At 40.7% G+C, this 23,878-nt stretch overlaps 1 protein-coding gene across 1 annotated transcript in view; it reads right to left on the minus strand.

Moving 5' to 3' along the window:
* Positions 1 to 2,539: 2,539 nt before the first annotated feature.
* The window catches only part of LOC148075814 (protocadherin-16-like), a 102,507-nt gene continuing 81,168 nt past the window's right edge, over positions 2,540 to 23,878 (minus strand). The window contains exons 8-20 of the mRNA XM_087795169.1: positions 23,685 to 23,842; positions 20,435 to 21,281; positions 16,581 to 16,820; positions 15,297 to 15,422; positions 14,299 to 14,508; positions 12,864 to 13,730; positions 11,340 to 11,453; positions 11,057 to 11,268; positions 10,676 to 10,827; positions 9,587 to 9,717; positions 9,126 to 9,412; positions 8,914 to 9,055; positions 2,540 to 7,434 (exon numbers count right to left, since the gene is read on the minus strand). Coding sequence (XP_087651295.1) covers positions 4,853 to 7,434; positions 8,914 to 9,055; positions 9,126 to 9,412; positions 9,587 to 9,717; positions 10,676 to 10,827; positions 11,057 to 11,268; positions 11,340 to 11,453; positions 12,864 to 13,730; positions 14,299 to 14,508; positions 15,297 to 15,422; positions 16,581 to 16,820; positions 20,435 to 21,281; positions 23,685 to 23,842 — 6,068 coding nt within the window. The 3' untranslated portion in view covers positions 2,540 to 4,852. The remainder of the gene's footprint in view (positions 7,435 to 8,913; positions 9,056 to 9,125; positions 9,413 to 9,586; positions 9,718 to 10,675; positions 10,828 to 11,056; positions 11,269 to 11,339; positions 11,454 to 12,863; positions 13,731 to 14,298; positions 14,509 to 15,296; positions 15,423 to 16,580; positions 16,821 to 20,434; positions 21,282 to 23,684; positions 23,843 to 23,878) is intronic.

Below are 23,878 nucleotides of genomic sequence, written 5' to 3' on the forward strand. Positions count from 1 at the left end.
ATAAAAACATCAATGTAAAGAGCTAACGTAGAAAATGATTGTTGCGCCCAAGCAAAAGTGAGATGAGCTATTAAATGGATGTTTTAGAAACTTAATGTCCGTCCTCATTCTGGATCACTTAAATGAAGTGAAAGTCCGATATAAAGGGCAAGAATGAGGTAAAACAGCTCCGGAAAAGTTGACTATTTACCAAACACTTATACAAAAAACCATGTGAAACTCATAGTTTAAGTATGACTGCTAACATTACTCACTCAAAATTCTTTGATTTGCGATTGAAATTCTTTCTTGTTTTCTTTTGTTTGAAAAAACATTTTACATTGTGTTGTATGACATATTCGCAAATGATCAAAAGAGGTAGCAATAAACAGATGGCCTCTATGCAACTGTGAAATAACAACTGAGTTGTAATATATGTGAACGGGTGCACTCCCCTACACACAATCGGATGCCGTGGTACTGTGATGGTAACTTGAGGAAAATCAGATTACAGTTGTGTTAAAAACGTTGTATATACAATTTATTAGTTTATTATTCATTATTGTTGCGACATCATTAAAAAAAAAAACTTTTGGCAGAAACAGGGAGGCGGAACCATTGTCGTTGTCCAGAGTTGCGTGGGGAAGGTATAAAAGGTAGCACTCAGAGCGGGCCTCAGATGCAACTTTTGTGAAAACAAAATGACATCTTGTGTTTCTTCTCCCATTTCCACCTTCACAAACAGATATTTGTTACGAGGTCGACCACTCTTGGACCTGTAACATTAGACAAACTAAAATAATATCCGAAATCTCAACCACAGTCACGTCAGGGAATACAATGATTATTTACTTATCAAACCGACATCGCTGTTGTTGACTTCCTTTGGCTTCAACTGTCAACAGACCAGCCCCCTTTGTCGCTTGTCTACTTTCCCATTTTCATTCAATTTTGTCTATTAGAAATTATAGTAGAAAAACATCTCTCAGTCGCTCATAAATAGAAATAAATTAGAGTATTCTTTCTTTCACAAAGGTAACACACAAAGAGTTGTCCTGGACAGTAATTTCATCAGTACATTGTGTGAACAGAAATAAGAAATCATCGGAATTGGCTACAAAGAACACACAAACGCATGAAATTATTTGATTAACTTGTTCTTTCATGTGAGAATGGGATCAAGCAAAGTGACTCCATTCACAGCTGAAATGTTCTTGCCTGGAATTGAATCCTGGATGAATCAATGAGTGAGTGTCGTCGTGGCATATGAATGTGGCTCCATTCAAACCACATCCAAGTATTCAAAAAATAGACATTTTTTGTGTTTCTTCTCATATATTTATTCAAATGACTTTCAAGGCATTGAGGAGATTCATCGCACATTGTAGTGTGTTCTTCTTCTTCTGCCCTTATTTTCATATTAGTGAGTCGCCACAAGTTTGTTCATCTTCTATTCTTCTCCAGATAATTATTTTTGTCACTTAATTCTACTTCCTAGTTTTACCTTGAGCAATGGATTTCAACAGTTTTTAAGCTACTCTTGTTGAATTTTAATGTTTGACTTCCACAATAGTTGAGTTCACTAACAACAAATCTAGTAACACTCTCAGGAGTTTTATTTAGATTTAGTCGAAAAGCTGCGAGCTACAGTGCTTGTCTTGCTTTACCTATTGTTTTAAATTGTATAAACTAGATTTTTAATAGCCGTAACTGAGAAACAAAAGTACATTTCTGCAGTACACTTGGATTTTTCTGGTAGCCTTTCCAGGGTGTCCCACACCTCTTATGGAATTTGGTGTAGCAGGCTTTATGGTGCATATGTATAAACCCCTTAACGTCCTAGAGCTTTTCAAGAAGCATAATAGTTCAATAATTAGATTGAGACGCATAAGCATACGTGATGCATGACAGCAATATAGGACTAAGCTTTTGAACCAAAGTGCGCCTCTTGTACTCTTCAAGCTGAGATCTGAATATGGCTCTTTATTGGTGGAATTACTTTCCTGGCATAGCTATATAAATGCAAATGTGTCTGTGTTTGTAACATACGAGCAAATATCCGTCATTTTGAGTAAAACCTCATCATTTGAACTCTTCTGTGCAACCCATCCTCTCTTCTCAATAACAGTGCTGCTGTTGCTCGCCAGGACGGAGAGAGAAAACCTCATCACAGCGAAGATTGCAAGTTAAACGCCTCCTGTGTATAGAATTTGTGTTGACAGGAAAATTATAGATTCACCGTTTTGGTTTTGCTGGAGCTTCTCATTGAAACTCTGAGTGACGACCTGGTGTTTGCCCTCAGACTCACTTCATCCGAGCGCTGTTGTTGCTGTGTGTACAGTGACCGCAGTAGGTGCTGCGTTTTGGTAACAACATTCATCTTGACTGTGTCTGTTCCGGGCTGTGAGGTTAAAAAGAAAGTCTTAAGTACTAATATGAGACTGAAAACTTTAACATTAACTTGTCCACAACACTTTGAAGAACGTCTACCCCACCTTAAAACAATAAAAAAAGGCACTGATAAGGAATCACATTAAAACTTGACAAATGCAACAGAGACTTTTTGTAATTGACATACTTTAATCAGGCACTTGGCTTCTTTAAAATGAAACAAAACCCAGAGGAAGTCTTCCTCCATCTGGTACCTTCATATGTACAGTTTAGAGACAAAAATAAGTGGCGACAAGAGCAAACAAACAAACAAATATCCTTCATTCTAGTCAAATTAATTCAGATATATTTGACCACCGTCTAATTCAGTCCTTTTCCTTTCATAATAAATAATAAAGACATTAGCTTTCTAGCTGAAACTAACATCCCTAAGAGTCATAAAGAAATGTTTGGCACTAGAGAGTTGTAATGCTTATAGAAGAGACAAAGTTTAGGTCCAGACTGTTTGTAAACAATTTTAATTACATTTCTTCATGAGGTCCGGTACTAAAGTGGTAGCTTTAACACATTCTGCCGATCAAAACAAGCCTACAAAAGCGAGCACAATGGTTTATTTTTAACGCAGCAGCAATGTCAGTTCCATTCAGCCACTTCTGCAGAAACTCATTCATTCATCTTCAATTGATTCTGTGCGAAGATAAAAACAATTGAATCCAGTTCAGAGAAAGAACAATAGCCTCACTGCATTATTATAATATAATATATAATATTGCTGAGATTTTGAGAATGCTGGCTATTTTGTTTTCGCCAGTTTGTGTGTAACTGCAGGACATACATATGTACAGCCATCTTTGAAGCTCTTCTGAATTACCGCAATGTAAGAAAATATGATTTTGAGATGAAGTATGAACAACAATACAAGGTAAGGTAACATTTAAATGATGTTCTATATCATGATGGACAGAGTCCATTCAATACTGGTGCCAGAAACACGGAACCCTAGTCCATGTTGCAAGACTCAAATGATATATATATATGATTTTGCACTTGTTTCAATTATAACAAACTGTGTTTAGATTCTTTTATGCCAAGTATATTTGTGGCTAATTTTGTTTCCATCGTAACAGACTTTCTGTCGGCATTATTTTGGAGCAACAGTGTGTGTGCATGAGTGTGTGCATGAGTGTCTTTGCCAGATGAGTTCAGGTTAGGTCGGCCATTTATGTTATCTATTCCTAGTGCTACACCAGCAGCTGCTAATCCCCAAAATGTCAGGAGCATTTTACTACAAATACTCAATACAATCTATCTACAAAAATCCTTGTCGCGCTTTACCCTGGAGTTACAATTAATTTTTAGTTGTATGTTTTAATGTCTTCATGTAGAAATGGCTGTTATTATAATTTCGGCAGACAATTCAGAGACTATATTAAAGAAATATAATGAAAAGATTTCAAACATTAAACAAGATTACTACATATTTTTCTGACCTTTAGACTCTACAGGGTGTATAGAAAAGAAAGTATTTATCGACCTGGCCTTTTCGTATATCACTGACTTTGACTGACATGACAGAAGCTGCTGGTGACACAGCCGGAGGGTGCAGTGAAGTTGAGGCCAGCCAGTGGCAGAAGCAGACGTGATAGGTCAGTGCCCTGTGGCTCAGAATGAGATACTAGCTCTGACGGTTCATTAAAAACGACTGACTAAAATTTAGAAATCGCCATGAGGTAATATGTATTTCCTAGCATTTTCTTTCCACTGAGTTATCTTGTCTATATAGTTGTGGTAACGTTTTCAACTTGTCTTCATGGGACAAATTAAAAAGATATTTGTGGTTTCCATTTCAAGATTTTGTGGGCTGTTTTGTACCCAACTAGCTGAATGCAACAGAGAGTGGGGATCGGAGCAAGGACCAGCGACACAACTGCGACAAAGACGCACCGAGTGTTAAGTGGGTTTAGTTAGGAAGAAACGAAAGCTGCTGACAATGATCTACTGTGACATTTTTGTTGGTTCTCTGTCTTCAAATGTATCACATGTATAAATGGAATGATGTCAATGATGAGTGATGGACATCAAGCCAACATCAAAACATTCATGTTCTTTTATCAAATCTACCTAAAAAGACTACAGCTACTTCATTCTACCACGACCTTCATTGACCACCAATGATTGTTTTTTGAAGAAATTAACTTACAGTACAGATGAGTGTACAGTACAATCTACAAATATACAAAATATAGAAATATATTCTGAGGTTTAAGTTACATCGTTGAATGCCAGAAAAAACAAAAATGTATAAAAATATAAACAATGCTATGGTACAAAATATTGACATCATGTATGAGGCCCCATTAGCATGTGCAAATTAACACTGATCAACAGGAGTTTTCTTCAAAAAGTCACTGAATGCAACAGCTAAGTGGAGATAGCTTGATTGAATACTATTTTCTTGTGTGGCTGATAAAAATGTACAAGGTTAGATCCTCAGTTCTGCTTCCTCACTGTGCTCCAGATTGTGGTCCGTCGCACTGATCATGGAAGCCGATGGCCCCTGGGAGACACTGAAGGGTGTGACTGCAGGGGAGCGTGCAGCCAGTGGCGAAAGTGAAGGTGAGAAGCTTGGGGACATGGTGGCTGAGGAGATAGAACCCTCGGCACTGAGTGGCGACCTCCTAAAAGTGGAGAGGGTTGGGTACGTCCTCCCAACAGGAGGTTTCGGAGGAACTGTCTTGGCCCCTGGATGGGCAACTGAAGTGATCAAGGGAGGCGGGTCTATTCTTGTCTCTTTTGCTTTGTTATGAAATGACCGGCGAGGGTGAGGGGGGGTGGTCTCGTCCTTAAGGCGAGCTATTTCAGTAAAAACACTGGCCAGTGGCTGGAACTGTGGGCACCAGTTCAGAAGATAGTCCCAGTTGTAACTCCCCCTCAGCTCCTCATCGCTTGCCACTATAGCAGTTAAGGCTCCGCCAACTGTCGGTTTACCATCCTGTGGGAAAGCATAGTCTTTAGGGTGGGAAATGCTGAGTCCACGTCCCACACTGGCGTACCCGCCACCCTCATCCCTGTAGATTGGTAACTGGCCAGCCAATATGGAACCATTCAGGCTGCCCAGTTTCTTCCCTTTGAACCAGTCTATGGAGGGCTCACAGGACACATCCGACAGTTGATCAGCATCCTGTTGGATTCCAGAGTCAGGACCTCGTGCAGAAATCCGCTCCTGCATGGAGGAGGATATACTTGACACACGTGGGTATTCATTTATCATCCTTATCTCATCGTCCTCTGCCGCCTCAGCCTCTGCAGAGCCTCGCCCACTAGAATGGGATGGATCAAGAGATCCGCCTCGGATAAAGGGACCCCCACTGCTGCTGTTGCCCTGGTCCACCACATAACCAGGAAGAGCCTGGTGGTAAATAATTTCACTAGCTGCTATTTTTGTTTCCTCTAGCTTGTGCAACATGGTGCTGGTTGCGGTACATCGCCCGTGCATTTGACGCTCCTTCTTATGGCGTCTGAATTTAACACAAAACAGGGCCACTGCGATTATCGTCAGTATGACAATCGTCCCAAGTGACACAGCAATGACGCTCACGAGCAGCATGTTCATGTCTGTAGTCAGACCAAATGTTGTATGGGTTACATCAACCATGACTTTGGCCACCGCAGCACGGGACTTCTCCAAAGGACTGTGGGCGTTTATGTACATTGTCATGAGTCGCAGTTCTCTTTTAGAGCGCCCAACATTTCGGCTGTAGCTGTCCATCTTTAAGGAAATGGCACCAGTCGTCCTGTTGACCTCAAAATAAGGCGAAAAGTCAGCAAGAGAGTAAAGCACGACACCATCGAGACCGCCGTCTTCATCTCGAGCTTGCACTCGTCCTATGATATCGCCTTCTTTTGCTCCCTCAGGCACTTGGACTGAGATCTCAGGGGAGGTGAAAACGGGATCATACTCATCCTCTCCTTTTACATAAACATGCACTGTGACTGTTGCGGAGTAGTTGCCGGTATCCATGGCGACAGCTGTAAAATGGAAGGAGTTCACCTTTTCAAAGTCAAAGGTGGAGCGAGTCCGTACTTCCCCTGAAGTTTGGTTGATGACGAAGGCGTCTCTTCCATCTTTTGAACTGTCCAACATGAAATAATGCAACTGACCTTTGTCGTTGTCGATAGCGTGCAACATGGTCACTAAGGCATTCTGGGGCTGGTTTTCCCTGATGCTAGCTGTTACTTGTTTAAGGGGAAAATAGGGCTGATTGTCGTTAATGTCCTTCACTTCTATGGCCACTGGAGCTAAAGCGAAGTGCCCACAGCCGTCCGTAGCCTGAACCACGATCATATAAAACTGCTGTACCTCACGGCCAAAAGGACGCTTAAGCTTCAAAGCTCCCGTCCACTGATCCACCTGGAATAGATCAGCATCATCGCCTGAACTGATGGAGTACTGCACCTCTCCATTAGGGGCAGAGTCTGGATCAGAGGCGGACAGAAGCAAGATTTCCGTTCCCCTACTGGCGCTTTCGCTCAGCATCACGCTGTAATCTGCTCGACTGAATATCGGTGGGTTGTCGTTAGCGTCTGTAATGCTAATGAGGATCGGCACGCTGGAGCTACGTTGAGGGATCCCACGATCTGATACCACTACAGTCAGGTTATAACTGGATACGGCTTCAAAATCCAGCTCCTCCACAAGGATCAGGCTGCCCACGGTCTGGAAGCCTTTACCTTCCAAGAAGCGCACGCTGCTCTCAATCTGGAAGGCATTACCAGAGTTGCCACTGGCAATGGCGAAATCAAAACCACAGTTGTCCCTGGAGAGGTCAGCGTCCACAGCCTCTAAGGTCAGTACAGTAGATCCTAGAAGCCCATCTTCCGCCACAGTGGCTCTGTACTCAGACTGGTGGAAGGTGGGGGTGTTGTCGTTGACGTCGGACACTTGGACGTGCACGGTTGCGAAGGAGGAAAGGGAAGGAGAGCCCTGGTCCTGAGCTCTGATAACCACCAGGATGGATGGATTCTCGAAATCAAACTCAGTTTTCCTGCTAACAAACAGAGTTCCTGAAAGAGACAAAAAGAAAACCTGTTAGGAAGGAAGGAACTCCCTTGAAAGAAGAGGATGTTGATTACGATCTTGATTGTGACTCTGATAAAAGCATGACTCATCATAGGAGAAGGTAGGAACTCAAATTGACATCTGAATCTAGATCTCAAGTTTTTTTTTTTTACCATTTAAGGAGATTGATGAACTTCCCTGCGTCTAAGACAACGCCCAGATGATCTCAACCTCTTCCACTACAGTGTTGAAATATTTTGGACAGACACCAGGAGATTCTCATATTTGCTCTCATAATTCAAGTGACATTTTTTCCCCATTCTTGAGTTTAAACTGAATTAATATGTTTAATATATATTTTTGCAGCCATATTTCCACTGGGAAAAGCCACTTGGAAGTCGACAAACAATTTTAGTTTCGCTTTTAGAGAGAGAGAAGTCTTCCGACAGAAGCTTAAAACAACCACTAGCGTTCAAGTCCAGGAGAGAATGTTTGATTTTGTAAAAGTGTTCAGAAGTTCATATTCATTATCTCAGTTATTATTATCATATGTGTACTGTTCTCACCATGAGTTAGGTAGAGAAATCCAGTCGTGCTTTTCTGCATTTTTACCCTTTAACAGCTTTTACCCACAAAACATTCAGGAAAGTAGATTGAGTGCATATCTTGAAAATAGTAATGATCTTTAAAGGAACACACAGAATTAAAGAAACATTGTTTACATTCCTACAGTCTTTAATAGGAAGTATATCGATATTGCAATATTTTCCTTCATTATTGCAGCTCAATCCATCCTAATCACTGTATCTCTGTGTTCATCAAACACTGCCTTGGAATTCACAGCCTTTGATGTGTGATTTACTCTTTATGGAAGTAACAATATAATTGTCGACATAGATAATATCTGTTCCTTATCTTATCTTAAATACTGAACTCTTTATAGGTCACAAAATCTATGTTAACATTAAAGGGCAACTAATGTGTTGATTTAAGTGTGTCTTAAATAGATGTTGGACTCTATTGTACTCATCAGTATGTGTCTGTTTGTACAAAATTAATTTTCATATTATATATATATATTTACATTAGAAAATGTGCTTGAGCCCCGCCCACTGAAAAAATTTTATAACCTCTTGTTCGCTGAGATTTCAGGCGGTGCCAAAATGATAAAGTAATAACTTTAAACCATGGTCATGATGAGGTCTTTACTGCATATTGGAGAGGAAGACTTCAACATTTGAAACATGGGAGTGAGTCAGAAGAGTCTGGTTTTCACATTAGTTGCCCTTTAATCTACTTTGATATTATTAAACTATATGGAGGGCCATGTAAAATGACTCTGCAGGCCATATTTGACCTCTTGGCCTTGAGTTTGAAACAAGTGATTTAAAGGGCTGAATGTAAAAGAATCTTAGGGTGTTTTTATTTGTCAGCTTTTAATCTACAGTTTTAACTTGATGAACACAAAGGTAAAACCTTCATACCGTTGCTGGGGTCGACGTAGAAGACGCCTCTGGTGGACGACATGACTTTGTATGTGATCTTCCCGTTGTCACCGGAGTCGCGATCAGTAGCGGTGACTGTGACGATGGCGCTTCCCGCTGGAAGGTGCTCAGAGACAGTCACCTGATAGAGAATATATAGACTCAGTCACAGCATTAAAGCAGGACTCATCACCTCATGGAGGCATCTGTACCTGGTACAAGTCCTGGCTGAAGGTGGGTGTGTTGTCATTGACATCGTCCACCAGCACGGTCAAGTTAGCTTCACTCTGATGTTTGGAATCTGACGCCCGTATGGTCAGCGTGTACCAGGTCCTCTCCTCGTAGTCCAGCGGGCCAGTCAGGGACACGCCTCCACCATAGCAATGGATTCCAAACATTCCCTGGCTGTCTCTGTCCAGGTGAAGCGTGTAGGACAGAGCTGGACCAGAGTCGACATCATTTCCTGTGACCTGGGTGATGACGGTGCCGATAAGAGTGTCTGAGGAAGAAAATCAAAAGTGGATCAAGGCGGGAAAGATACGAAAGTTGCTCCTGAGATTCCTCCCGTTATGAGTAAAATATCCTGAGCTGCGATCACACAACAGGAAATGACCGGAGCTTTGGACCTGATGTAATCAGCGCAGATACAAATCTCACTTCCACTTTGACCCACCTTCAGGGACGCGGATCTCTCGTGGGAGGGGGATCATGGGACTGTTGTCGTTGAGGTCGACGATGATGACGGTGAGAGTCGCGGAGCCGGCCAGCCGTGGAGTTCCACGGTCGGTTGCCGTGACAACTAGCCTGGAGGTTACAAAGCGGCATTAGAAAAGTTGTTGTGAAAGTGATCACATAATAATGTTGAAACCAAATTGCCTTTTCATTCTTTAATTTTAATATGCCTTTCTCTTGTTAAACCTAAAGGGTGGTGTTGGCACTATGTTTTGAAATGAGTAAATGAAAACATCAACAAGAAACTCAAGGCGTTTTTCTTCAATGACAACTTTGTCATACTTTTCTTTCTTGGTTGTTTAAGTTTTTTTTCAATTACCTTTTTCAACATTAACACATCTTGTTCATAATCTTTTTTTTCAACAGTTCTTTTTTCAAGTTATTTATAAATGTTTTTACTACACGTGGGAAGGTGAAAGTGTTTTATGGAGGGCTGAAAAAGGAGGAAGAACAAGATGCTTAATCAAGAGTAGGAGGTAAGGAATCTGAGCAGAGGTAAGATTCCCAAGAACTTCCTTTTTGCCATGAGCCAACACAACTCTTAAATCACAAAAGTTTTTGTTTCAGCTTATTTTAAGCAGAGTTTTTTCCATGAAGCAGTAGCTCCTTGGTAGAGATACACATTAACGTTATTCTTTTTTAATTTTTGTGAAGTTTGACCTTTTTTTCTAGATTTTGGTCAAATCTTTTTCTAAAAATAATTAATTAAAAAAATATATATATATATATTCCCTTAAGTTAAAACTTAATAATTGACCTAATAAGATGTATTTCTTCTGATAAATATACAGATACAAAACTGAAAAAACGTTCTTACTTTAAAGAAAAAGAAAAAGATTTCTCCAGTAGTAAAATACATTTAAATATTCACAATAACAAAACGGACTCCTTATATTATTCTCATTCTATTGTTTATCATTATTGTTGCACCAGGCAAGTAGAAACACTTTCTGGTGTTGATATGATTTAGACAAAGCAATTTAAAGTCACACTGTGAGCTCCACTGTTCAAAGAAACAACAAAGACTCACTTTGTCTGAGTCCAGATCTCTCTGTCCATGATGGCCGCTGTGGTGATGCTGCCGGTCAGCGGGTCAATTTTAAACAAGCCACTCATGGATGATGACCTGATGGAGTAGGTGACCTGACCATTCTGCCCTTGGTCCAGGTCTTCTGCTGCGACCTGAAGACAGAAACAGAGAGGAAGTTTAGTGAAGTCCAGGAGTCATTTCAGCAATATTGTGCTTGGAACTGTCGAGCGTATGCGGAGAACATTATACTCTCTGGATCATGAAAGCAAAAGTCTTCCCATTCAACACTGAAACTATCCAGGTTTCCAACACTCAAGTGATTTCTCAATCCACAACTTCACACTTTGCACCAGCCAACTTAAATAAACTGATCTACTGCACCTGAATGATGGGAAAGTCGTGTCCCTGCGCCTCTCGGATGTAAGCCACATAGTTCTGGAGCTGGAATCGTGGAAGGTTGTCGTTGATGTCCTGCAGGATCAAGTTCACCGCCATGTAGGAGCTGGAGGATGCAGTTTCTGCTTTAACCACCAGGCGGAGTTTGGGGTTTTCCTCAAAGTCTATCCCATCTGACTTCTGGACCCAGATTTCGCCTGACGGAATAAGGAGTGAGTCAGACACACTCAGGATGAGGTTATTTGTGAGAGTCATGTCTGGACTTTACCAGTGATGGTGTTTATGCCAAACGACTGCATCCTGTTTCCACTGAAAATGCTGTAGCCGATGCCGCTTCGAGAGCCATCAGGATACTGGGCCTGAGTCTGTGTAACAACTGTGCCTGAAATAAAACATTTTAACTAAGTCAGTGTGTCGAGAGTGCTTACAAAACGTGTGAGATAGTGATCACACGCCTACTACATAAGACACGCAAATGTTCCAGAACTTTATCTTGAAAAAGAATCAACTTTTTGACAAGTAAATAACTCGATAGAGTATTGATCCGGTAGAAGGATGAACTCTGGTTTGGACTTCACCTCTTATTGCTGTCTCTGTTGGTGATGCACATGTAAAGATGACATTGTGTTATCAACCCTATTGTAACACACCCCCACCACACCTTAAGAAGTTGGCCTTCTTTGTATTCTCTCATCCAATCAATACTGGGTACTGGTTCTTTCATTAATGGTACAAACGAGACCGAAAAGTAACAGATTTCTGTGTCTTATTTTGGTGCCTCATTTCCTTATCTTTCCTTGTTTATGCCTGAACTATCTAAAGCACACACAATTTAGCCCCCAAATTACATGAATCCGTATCTTGTATTCATTTATGGTAAATTATTAATTATGTTTTTACCAATTTAGCACCAGCACAGTTTTAGAAGTACCCATTTGGCACAGATATTGGTTAAAACATAAATAAATGAAACACAAACTTTGCCCAAATATTTATATTTTTCCCAACAGTTTTGCAAAATAAAAGCTTAATTTAACAACTTTACTTTTGTACTGGTTGTATGTCCATTGTAAGATTCTTTACGGTTTATACGATTGTCAGTATTACTTTCAGGCAACATTTTCTTTTTAAGTTTTTATTTTAAGATACTTTCTGTATTTTTTATATTTTCTGTAATACATTTTTTCAGTATTATTTAGTTTTAATTTCCATTATATATCTTTATGTTTCTGTGAGAAGGTGGGTGAGGTCAAGCACTGATTCTTAAAGGACTATATATAAAATATGCTGTTTTTTTAATGAATATTTCCATAGGGAAAATTAAACTGACACCAGAATAAATAAACGGTTTCTCTTGTCTTACTACCATTTGTGCCTGTTTATTTGTTGTACCCATCTCTACCTTTTGCTTTGGATTAGTAAATCATGTTTTTTGTTTTAGTGTGTTGAATGAAGCCAAAGGTCTAGTGATGCGTTCGTGCAGTGTCTGTGGCTGTTTGTGTGTAGTTTTCCGCACAAGATGATATTAATGTAATTAGCATGTGTTTTATTTACTTCTGGTGTACACAATATTTCAAAGTATGTGAGGTCTTGTTCAAGTTCATCACCGGAACGAAATAAAAAGCAGGATTATTTATTTTGATACATTTAAATGAATCGCGTGAATTGAAGCATGATTTAAGCCTCGCTCAAAGGCACTGGATTCAAATCGTCATCTGTGTTTACGGTCTGCAGTATTTAAGCTGGCGAGGGAAAAGAGCAAAATGACAGATTAATGACAAATCATGCAAACCTGTTGCAGCGTTCTCCTGCAGGCTGACGTCTCTGGCTGTGCGAGAGAAGCGGATGCCCCTGTAGCTCTGCTCCCGGATATAAACGATCACCACTCCCAGTGAGGACTGAGCCGGGTTGCCCTGGTCCATGGCTTGTACGATCAGCGTCCTCTGGCTCTGCGTCAGACCCTGCAGCTTCTCTGTGGCCTGGATGTCTCCAGTCAGCGAATTTATGGTGAAACCCTTCACAGGGTTGGCAAAGCGATAAAAGACTGAACCGTTGGCTCCAAAATCCTTGTCCTCCGCCCTCATGGTGGCCAACACTCTGCGGCTGGACACGCCGCCCACGGAGATGTTGACGATCAGTGGGTCCTGAACGAAGAACGGCGCGTTGTCGTTCACGTCCTGGATGTAGACGGTGACTTGGACGCTAGAGTTTCGAGGGGTTGACGGAGAAGAGTCGGTGGCGCAGACGTTGAAGGTGTAGGAGGCGGTTCTTTCTCTGTCCAGCGGCGCCACCGTGATGATACGACCGCTCTTCTGGTCGATTATGAACATGCTTCTGGAGCCCTCGTCCAGAAAGTAGACAACCTGGCTGTTGGGCCCCTGATCCAGATCGACGGCTTTCACCTCCAGAACCAGAGAACCTATGGGCACGTCTTCGGATATGTCTGCTGTGTAGCTGCTCGCCTCAAACTGGGGACTGTGGTCGTTGATATCCAGGACTGTGACTTCTACTGTAGCAGTGCCACTGAGGGAGGGTTTCCCCTGATCGTGGGCGATGACAGTTAACGCATAAGATGGTTTCTTCTCTCGATCCAATGGTCTCGAGGTGGACAAGGCACCTGATTTTCTGTCCAAGGTGAAATCCCCTAACGGGTCACCAGCTGGAAACAAATTGTGAATGGATCAACATCAAAAAACAACCTTAAAAAACTGATTCATGATTAAGGATGGGCATTCTTAAGGTTGCAAAACTGATACATTGTGGTGCCAGTGATTTATCAGTGGCACCACAATGGTTCTTAACCCTTGTGCTATTTCCATTTCAAGGTGACCTGAAGGCCCCAAAGCAAATGTGTTTGTCAGAGACAACGCAAGGAATGCCACAGACACATTAATTTTCAGGCCGTAGGGTCACTTTGAACCTGGTATAACAAATAGTCAAATAATGGAAAATAAGCACTTCATTTAAATCTTTCTTTCCCCGAAAATGTCATTAAAGTACAATTAATTTTTTAATGTGTTTCGATCGCAACAGACTTCGAATCACTGATACTTTATTGACTCAACTTTTAAATACATTTGTATTCAAGATAGGAATTTTCATCATGAGCAATGACAATAAAATGAAGCACTGAAATCTGCACTGCTTTTTAATGTGATTATTACTGACATTTTTATCTATTTGCACCCATCCCTTATCATTATCCAAAGGAACCAAAAGTCTCTCACCTATAATTCGATAATTTATCTTCCCACTCTCTCCGGTGTCCTGATCTGTTGCTTTGAGGGTGAAAAGCAGCAACGAATCCAAATTCTCTGGCACTTCGATGGTGTAGAAGAGACGTCCAAACGCCGGAGTGTTGTCGTTCTGGTCCAGCACCGTGATCCTCACCGTTGTTTTGGAGTAATTTGGCGGAAGACCCGCATCTTTGGCGTAAACTAGAAGAGAAATCATCAAGACAAGAGAACTGTGAGAGGGTGTCGGTTGAAGATGTTTATTGTGTCTCTAAAAAAAACACCAGTTGTTGCATGTGATATGTATAAATCAACTTTTAACTTAACATTTAGTCTAATGTGTCCGTTAGGCTCATTGGAGAAGTGGTTAACATCTTCTAATAAACGGCAAGTTCAACCAACTCAAGGAACGGTTTTATATCAGTTCAAGTTTCACATTTTTTGTTGACAAAATCAACATTTAAACAAGGAAGCTATTGATGATCAGGAAACCTTTTTCAAGATACTGTACAACTGTAATCAGTTATGAAAGTAAGGATTAGTGACTAATCCTGTATTCAGTCGGATACATCTGAATAGCAAACAAAATCCATCTGAACACTGAGGTGCAAATTGTCCTCTGCTCAGTTTCAAAAATTCGATTGTGATAAACAGAAAACTACTGCATCATCCACACCAGCTCCTGAAATGAGACATATTGTGTCTCGTCAGTCTTTCTCTCCCTTCTGGTCGTCACTCTGGATGTTGTTTTTCAGAAGGCACGGCAGCAGATTTGTTCATTTACAAAATATCTTCAGGGTTGTTTTGCTTCCATTGCAGCTCAAAGAGCTCAGACAATTCAGGATTTGATTTCATGGAACATCTTCATGCGGCTTTAACGGGAATTTCCCAATCTCTTTTAAAGTTAAAGTATCAGAAGTGCATAAACAATTCTTGCATCTCCCTGTTGGAATTTAATGACATAATGACCCCTGGTCATTTTTTAGCTCTACCTGTTACTGTGTAGAATTCCTGAAGCTCTCGGTCCAGGGATTGTGTTGTTGTAATGACCCCCGTCACAGGGCTGATGGTGAAACCCTCCACTGAGATGCCCCCGTATGTCACCTGACCATTGGTACCTGCATATAAAGGGAGAACAGATATTTGAATAAACAATTATGGAATGAAAAATGTGTGCCTCGACATATTTTATTTTGCTCATCCGAGGTCAAGTCAGCAGCCAAAGTAAATAGACTTCCTTCTCCCCCAGAAACCTCCACCCCAAGCTTTCTAGGTCTGACCCAGGCCTCCTCCCAGGTAGTCGTGTTATTTATTTGATTTCAATCATAGTCAAGTCATTATATTTTCTACAACCTGATTAATATTGTAGAAGAACATTTTCAGTAAAGATCAAATTGACAATTTCAAAAATGTATTATGATATTTTTATTTATCTTTTATTCTTCTCTATCTTTATACATTGAACATTGAATCAACGATGACAGTTGCATTAATTTCCATTATAGGTGAAGTATTTAACTGACTTTAATCTTTCTAAAACAAATTCTACACTTTAAGCAAATGCAAATGTGGACTGTGGGGGAAAAAAAAGGATGTTTTCTTATTTCCTGCTGTACATATATATCCAAAATTAATATATATATTAAAAAGTAAATACATTTTTCTTGTCAAGATTAGTAAAAACATCGAAACTTGCAAAACATGGGTTGATGGTGAAATCATTTGTCGTAGCGTACCACAGCGCCACCTAATGTCTAATTAAAAAAAGGTAGTCCTTTAAGACGTCAGGGGACTGATGATCCGCCTTTTGGTCCTTTATTATTAATACAGTAGATACTTTAAAGTTTTCATCTAACCAAAGAAGCAGTCAATCATTTTGGGCAAAATCCTATAAAACTTTGACGGTCGTTCAGGTTTAAGAGTTCAACTGACTGGGCTCCTGTTGAACTCAGTCACTAGCTCTGTACAATACCACAACATAGACCAGAGTATAGACATAAAAAAAACAATTTCACAGTCAAAAGATTAAACATTGCAGGCGTCTGTTTGAAAGCAAACATTGTAATTGTTTGTATGTTTAGTTTTTCCGAGCATTTGGCTGCTTTTAATCAATTTGGGCGTCTGGCTGCCAGATTGTGCGAATAAAACTCACCCTGGCACATTCACCTGTCATTAATGGCCGTGTGGTGAGAGTAACGATTGTGAGTGACGTGAGTCTGATTCATCTGGTCGAGGATAAAGTTTTATTTTTTCCTAATAAAGTTAGCGTGTTTTACCTAGGTCCAGGTCGGAGGCGGACACTCGCAGCACTGTCGTCCCCGCGGGTCTGTTCTCCAGGATCTGTGCCTGGTAGAGGTTCTCCTCGAACAGAGGCACCTCGTCATTAACGTCGATCACGTGCACGCGCAGCTTTTGGCTGGTGGAGCGACGGGGCGTTCCGTGGTCCTCTGCCATGACTGTGAGGTTAAAGATGTCCTGCTCCTCACGGTCCAGAGGTTTGAAAATAGACAGGGAGCCTGCGGAGAGATGAAGCGAAATGTGAGCAGGGATTTCCTGTGGGTCTAAAGGGAGGGTAGGCTTTTATTACACACCATAGAGTAAGAGCACGCCATCCATAAAAAAGCCACTTTCCCTGGATGTGTGTAGTCATGATTTTAGAAAAAAAAGTTGCCGTGTGAGGGCCAAATCAGAGTTAATCTCCTCCACGCAAAGCTTCGCCTACCTGAACGTTACCAACACCAGCGCCGCTGAAACACCCCGACGGGCTGACCACAGTTTATGAGATTTTCCATTGAAGAATGCCACAGCCATCGAGAAAGAAGCTGTAAACACACGCTCTAGACACGCAACAGCCAGCCTTGCCGTGCCCTGTCGAAATTAGGGGAACTCGTGCCTTTTCATTATCCCTCGCTACGAGGGCAGAGCTTGCATTGATTCAATTTCAAGCTTTCAAAAAAGCGAGAGAAAGGACCCAAAGCTGTTTTGAACTTCTCTGTGTTTGTATTTTGCCGAGCGCTGAGATAACTTGCCCCAGAGCTTTCAATCTGGTCGGAGTTACTGACTGGAATATAATTTCTAACCACCTCTGACTCGCCTGTGAGGCTGCCGTGTCCAAATTCACTGATAACACATGGACGGAGAACACACACACAGCAGGAACGCCAAACAGATTTTTAATGGAATCGGTTTCTACTTTGGACTTCATTACGACAAAGATTCTGCTCTGGCTCCAGATAGGTTGTCAGTTTTGTTAGTCTAATATAGAAGACATTGCGTTAGAGCACTAAACCCCCAACCTTTTTGAATCAATACACTTTGTTTTCAGTCATCTGCTTAATTGAAAGACAAATTGCAAATTGGGAACAAATCAGGGTTCAGTGTTTTCCTGACAACTTTGCAGTGAAATAAAGCTTTCTGTTTGTATTATTATCTATGTGATGAAGTTTAAATGTTTGCCCAAAATAAAAAAAGTAAATGAAATGATATCCAATGCTAGTAAAACTGCAAAGCTAACCTGTGCTAATACATAGAAAACAAACCCTATTTTTCTACTTTGTTCAAAAGTAAACACATTATTCAATACAAAATATCTCAAATATTAAATGCTAATAAACATTAGCATGTCTAGGTTGTACTAGGAACATAAAGTTTTGATTAAGTATCAAAGGACCTGAGTGGATCAATGACAACCATCTAAAACATTAAAGCAGAAAAGTTGAGTAACATAAAAGTCCTAAATCTGATATGTTGGTGTGATTAATCTGCTTATCGAATCAAAACCTTGACAGGATCAACATAATTACAGACAAACGGGAAAAGATTTCAACTCCCAATCATCATTAAGTCAGTCCGTGTCACTGAGAGGTTCAACCAAGGTTTTCCCGACAAAAACCATTCATCTCACAAGTCTTTATCTTCAATCAACGCAAATGTCAGACTTATCGCAATCACATCTCTGCTGGTGAAATTCAAACTTTCTATCTGACAGTGAGAAATGAAGCTTTGTCTGCTTGTGAGATGCAACTTACTTTTCCCAACGAATAAAAAAGCTACTTGAATAAAAACATCGCTAGCACCATTAATAAATTGCTTATTTAGATTTGTGAACTCATTAGTGACTATATTCTACCAAAGTATGTTTCACACTTAACACCCACTGTTTATTAAAGAAAATGATAAGTTTGCTAATGTGTTCCATAAACAAAGTTAGGTAACTTCTTAGGTCTTCTGCCTACAATGCTGAAGCGCTAATTTCGTCCATACCACTTTATACTGACACTTTGACAATTTAGAAGTAAACCTGCATAATAAACACTGAAAACTGGGTAAAATGTTACCCTGTTACAATTGGAAAACGAAGTAGGAAATCACGTTTCCTTATTTTACATCTACTATTTTAAATGGTAATCTGGGACCAGTGATGCTGGTTACCGTTAATAGTGCGGCCCCACAGATTTTCTACATCGATCAACTTTTAGTTATTGTAAGTTTTTATGCTATTGTTTGTATCTTAGAAAAATGACAACAGTTTATTTACTTATGTGATTGGTTACACAAGATTGTGTGAGGGTGTATTTTTGGGATGTTTTTATATATAGATATGTACAGGAATGCGTGGTGGTAATGTGTATTACTTTCTTGACCTGTGTGGGAGTGGGATCTGTGCATCTGAATAGGGTTTTTGTGTCAGTGTTTTGCAGTCTGCAAGGTTGTGTTCTAGTTTTGTAGTGTATGTAATTGTGTCAGTAGGTGTTGTGAGTTTTTGGATTTGCCTGTTTATAAAGATCTGAACTCTGACAGTGTTCTGAGTCGCACGTTTCTATCCACTGAACCCCGAACGGTAGAAGCGCAGGTGCTTCAGGGATTAACTCAGACACCGGTGGTGTAGATAAGTAGTGTGCATGAAAACACTTCAAGATTAGAAAGCCAAGGATTGGGCCCCTACACTCCACGTCCCTGGGCTGCTCTGGAGGGGCGCTGCCTAAGGTGCACTTGGGATTGGACACGTGTCTCGCACGCCACAGCGGAGCCCACAGGACCAAATAGCTGGAGGTCATTGCAGACTCAGTGACACAGTCCCACACAAACATGTCCATGCCTACGCACACGTGCACACATATAAACACGCCGCGTAACCGATCCCACTCTAATGGTTCCCAGAAGCACGAGCAGGAGGTTCTTTGGTCTTGCCTGGGAATAGATCCACAACAACAGATGATCGCTTGTGTGTGTGTTTAATATTTGGCAGACCTCGACGTCTGTCTGGCCCTCCAACTGGTAGAAATAACTTGTGAAAGGTAAAGTACAAGACCTTTTGAGAAGATAGGGGGATGGTCTGGCTATCACAGTAGGAGGTTCAAAGACTTATTTAAACTTCTAAAGAAGTGAACGCGAGAATGCCAAATTAAGTTTTTAAAGTATTACGACTGAATGTAAAATGAGGTGAGGTGGAGAACTGTTCAGCCCAGGATGGAGATAAAACAAGGATTAAGACTGTAGAGCACAATCAGGAGCCACACAAATTAAACTGGAACTCTTTAAAAGTTTCTTTCAACTGTGATAAGATGATTAATTGATCATTTAAGAGGTCGCGTTCATTATATTCTCATTTTAGTTACTTACTCACATGTTTCAAAGGTTGAAGTCTTCCTCTACAAGATGCAGTAAGACCCTCATCATGACCCTGTTTTGAATTTATTAGTTAATAAGGTAACTATTACTTTATTACTTCTCTACTTATCACTCTACTCAGACTTATCACTAAGTCTCGGCAAACGAAAGGTTACGAGGCTTAAGCCTATGTAATAATGACTTCACTCCTCATCCAGCTGTAACCACGACCGCTTTGTTTATATAACGAGTCCCTTGGTGGTGGCGCACAGTGACAAACCTTAATGCTCGAGCAATGACAGCAGAGTGGGTGTGGTTTGGATGTTTTTAGGCATCTTTTTGGGCAAAGATGAAGACAACAGCAACCGAGCACTAGTATGGACTAACAATTTTGCCTACAACTCTCAAAAGGAATGACTATTCTGAAAATAATCCCAACCCATGACATAAGGTTGAGTCGTAAATAAGTGAAATTTGAGATTTTCGATTCTATTAAAAACAATGGCACTACAAGACTAACCTGTGTCAGGGTTCAGACTGAACGTTCCGCCAGTGTTTCCGGACTGAATGCTGTAGGTCACCCTCCCGTTCTCTCCTTGATCTGCATCTCTGGCCATGACGTAAAGCGCTACGAATCCCACAGGCTGGTCCTCCATCACGCTGACGGCTGTCGGCGAGCTAAATAAAGGTGAGTTGTCGTTCTCGTCGGTCACATAGATCCGCGCCGTGACAGAACTCCAGCGTCTCTGGCTCACATCAACTGCCGAGTCTGTTGCCTTGACGACGAGAATAAGGCTGGATGTGGCTTCATGGTCCAGCATCTTGTCTAACATCAAGACTCCAGTGGTGGGGTCGAGGGATAGTAGACCAGGTGTGTTCGGCCACTGGTGTAGAATAGAGTAGATTGGCTCACTGTTGGGTCCACTGCCATCCTTGTCCGTTGCCTGAAAGGTATAGACGGATGATCCGGGCTGCATGCTCTCGGAGATGACGACCGTAACCGGGTCCTCAGGGAACTCTGGAGCGTGGTCGTTGCTGTCCTGAACATCAATGTCGAGGTGAACCAGGGTGCTGCTGGGAGGCATCCGAGAAAAGTCGTCAATCTCTATCTTTAAGATGTAGTGCATCTCCTTCTCATAGTCCAGAGGCTGAGCCAGGTACACGTCCCCGGTGAGACGATCCACGACAAAAGTACCGTCTCTGTCCGTCCCCCCGACGACAGTGTAGGTCACTTCCCCATCCTGTGAAGGCTCCTCGCCGCTAAGACGGACAGAGCCGATCATAGAACCAGGTAATGTATCCTCGATGGAGTTGAAGGATACGGACAAAGAATTGGTCTTTGAAGTCGGTCTGTTGATGCTGAGTACCTGCAAATAAAACAGAATAACATTTAAATCACTAGAATTCTATACAGCTGACCTGAGATAAGTAGGATTTTATGGCAATAGATATATAATAAAATTCAAAATTAATCTTTTGTACCTTTAAGTATGGCAGATTTTTTTTTTTTCAACTGTGTAATAGCAGTTTTAACATGCATAGTTTACACCATTATTAAAATTACTTTGCTTAGACTATTAGCCACTATTAGCTTAGATTATTCAGTTTCCCTGCCGGTTAATCCTGAACTGAAACAAATACTTATACTTCTTTATTATTGTTTTGAGTGAGACTTGCGTTAAAATATAATCCCTTTCCGACTCATAATCTTGTTTTCCTCTCTCTCAAAGTCTCAAAGTGCCGTCATCATTGCAGCTGTGTGTATTAAGCAGATTTTAGTTATCATTTGTGACATACATCTCTTTTTTTAGAAACATTTAATTCAAACTCATCAAATTACTTTTGTGAAAACCCCACAAAACTATTGACATCTCTATGTTGACCTACACATGTTTGTTAGGATTTATCTTCTAGCTGTAAAAAAAACCTCTGATGAGTGACAGTTATTGAATATGTGCATGACACATATTATCAGGGGTGACATTTGTAATTAAAGGGTTACATCAGGACCAAACCAAGTTATTAGCGTACATTTAGAACCTTTCATCTCAATGGCCACTTCTCCAAGTCCCTAAACTTGTCATCCTAAATGATTCCTAGTTGCTATGATACATGAAATCTTCTTGAATTGTGTCTTTCAAAACAAATATCTTTTTAATCCTGTTACACCATGTTCCAGAGCCAGAGTGACCCTATAATAAAGTAAACAAATCCAGTACGATATATACAAACCGAAAATTTCATGGATTAAATTGAGAACAGATTTGGCTTACTTTTGAATGTGTTCACAGGGAATAAAAAAAGGGAACAGTTACAGGGTTTTTATGGACCAGAATAACACGGCTGCTAACATTAATCACTCTTAATCTGATACGGGCTTCACTGCCAGGAAAAATAATGGATGATAAAAGTACAACAAGGAGAGAAGGAAACAGTGGATGGATTTGAAGTCAGCCCTGAGACGCATTTGTGTTCATGCTGGGTGTCAACTTACACTTCTTCATAAGCAGTTTAGCCTGAAATGAGTTTAAAAAAAATCGAAATAGAAACACAGACATGTGCTGGTAGCTTAAAAAAACAGCAAGCACTACAATAAAACAAAGCCAATACTTCTAATAATTCTAAAGGTTAACATGGCAAGGACTATAATAGCAGTATAGCAATAGTATAATTGCTAACGCTAGGTTGTGATACTATAGTCAGAAACTTGCCCGAAAGGTCTATAAAAAGAACTAATATCGTTGCTTTGAACTAGTGATGAGTTTATGAGGCCTTAGGGTACATTATCAACTGTATCATGATACAGTGTTTTGTTTTGAAAGGCCACTAGATGGCACTCTATCTATATTCTTTGGCTCTGATCTACTAATTCAATGAATCATGGAATAATTTTCTAACCAAGAGTGCCATCTAGTGAGAGTAGGAGCACTTCAATTGCTCTCTAGAATAAATAAATAAATAAATATAACCTGATTTAAATTAATTAGTGTATTTCACCTAATTTAGTCAATTTAGACTAAAATTTTTTTTTGCATTAATAACAGAACTAAAAAGTAAACAATGCTACCTTGAGCTACAAGTTCAGCTACATTGGGTGTTTCCCTGATATTTGACATGGAACTGACGATAAAGAGATAAAGAACACGAAAAGGGAGGAAAGAGACAAGCTTATGGATCTAAATGGATCTTGATTCTAGAGTCGACATACAGGCCAGTGCTCATAGGTTTTAGACGGTAGCTTATGTGTATTTCATCCTCCATATATATATATATATATATATATATATATATATATATATGTATGTCTTCTCAAAATGAATGATAGGTTTGATTATGTCTTTTGAATAAAATAGCTAAACTGATTCATTGAAAAACGGATCGAAACATGATGAATGTCATCAAGTTTGACAAGACAATATTAAAAAAAAACCTGAATTTCAGATTTGCAACATGGCTTTGTAACACTGAAGCAGCTCTGAGCGACGACTGGGATTTAACCTCCATCAATCAGCAGCTGGACCTCGTCACACACCAGCTGGATGTATTTGATTCAGGGCCACTTTTTCCATTTTAGATAGAAATTTTTCCTTTTGAAATGTCATCAGGGGAAGAAAAAAAGGGAGTGGACGGGAGGGAAACTTGTCAGGAGTGAGGCTGACATGTCTGCAGCTTGTCCAAGGGGCCCCAGGACGTGGAGCCACTCAGCCTGCAGGCTAAATCGGCGAGCGGCGAGGGTGTTTGGGCTGGCGGGGGTCCAACAGTATACTGACCTGAATAGTGATGGAGCAGGAGGTGCTGCGAGGGGGGAGTCCTCTATCCATGGCCGTCACCGCCAAGGTGTACTCGGCTCGCTCCGAGTGGCTGAGAGGAGATGATGAATAGAGCTCTCCGGTGTTTGTGTCCAGGGAGAAGCGCTCGGCCCTGAGACCTGAAAAGGTGTTTCATGTAACTTAGTCCTTGATGC

Source organism: Callionymus lyra, chromosome 7 (assembly GCF_982586985.1).
Source record: "Callionymus lyra chromosome 7, fCalLyr1.hap1.1, whole genome shotgun sequence".
NCBI classification, from domain to species: Eukaryota; Metazoa; Chordata; class Actinopteri; order Syngnathiformes; family Callionymidae; genus Callionymus; species Callionymus lyra.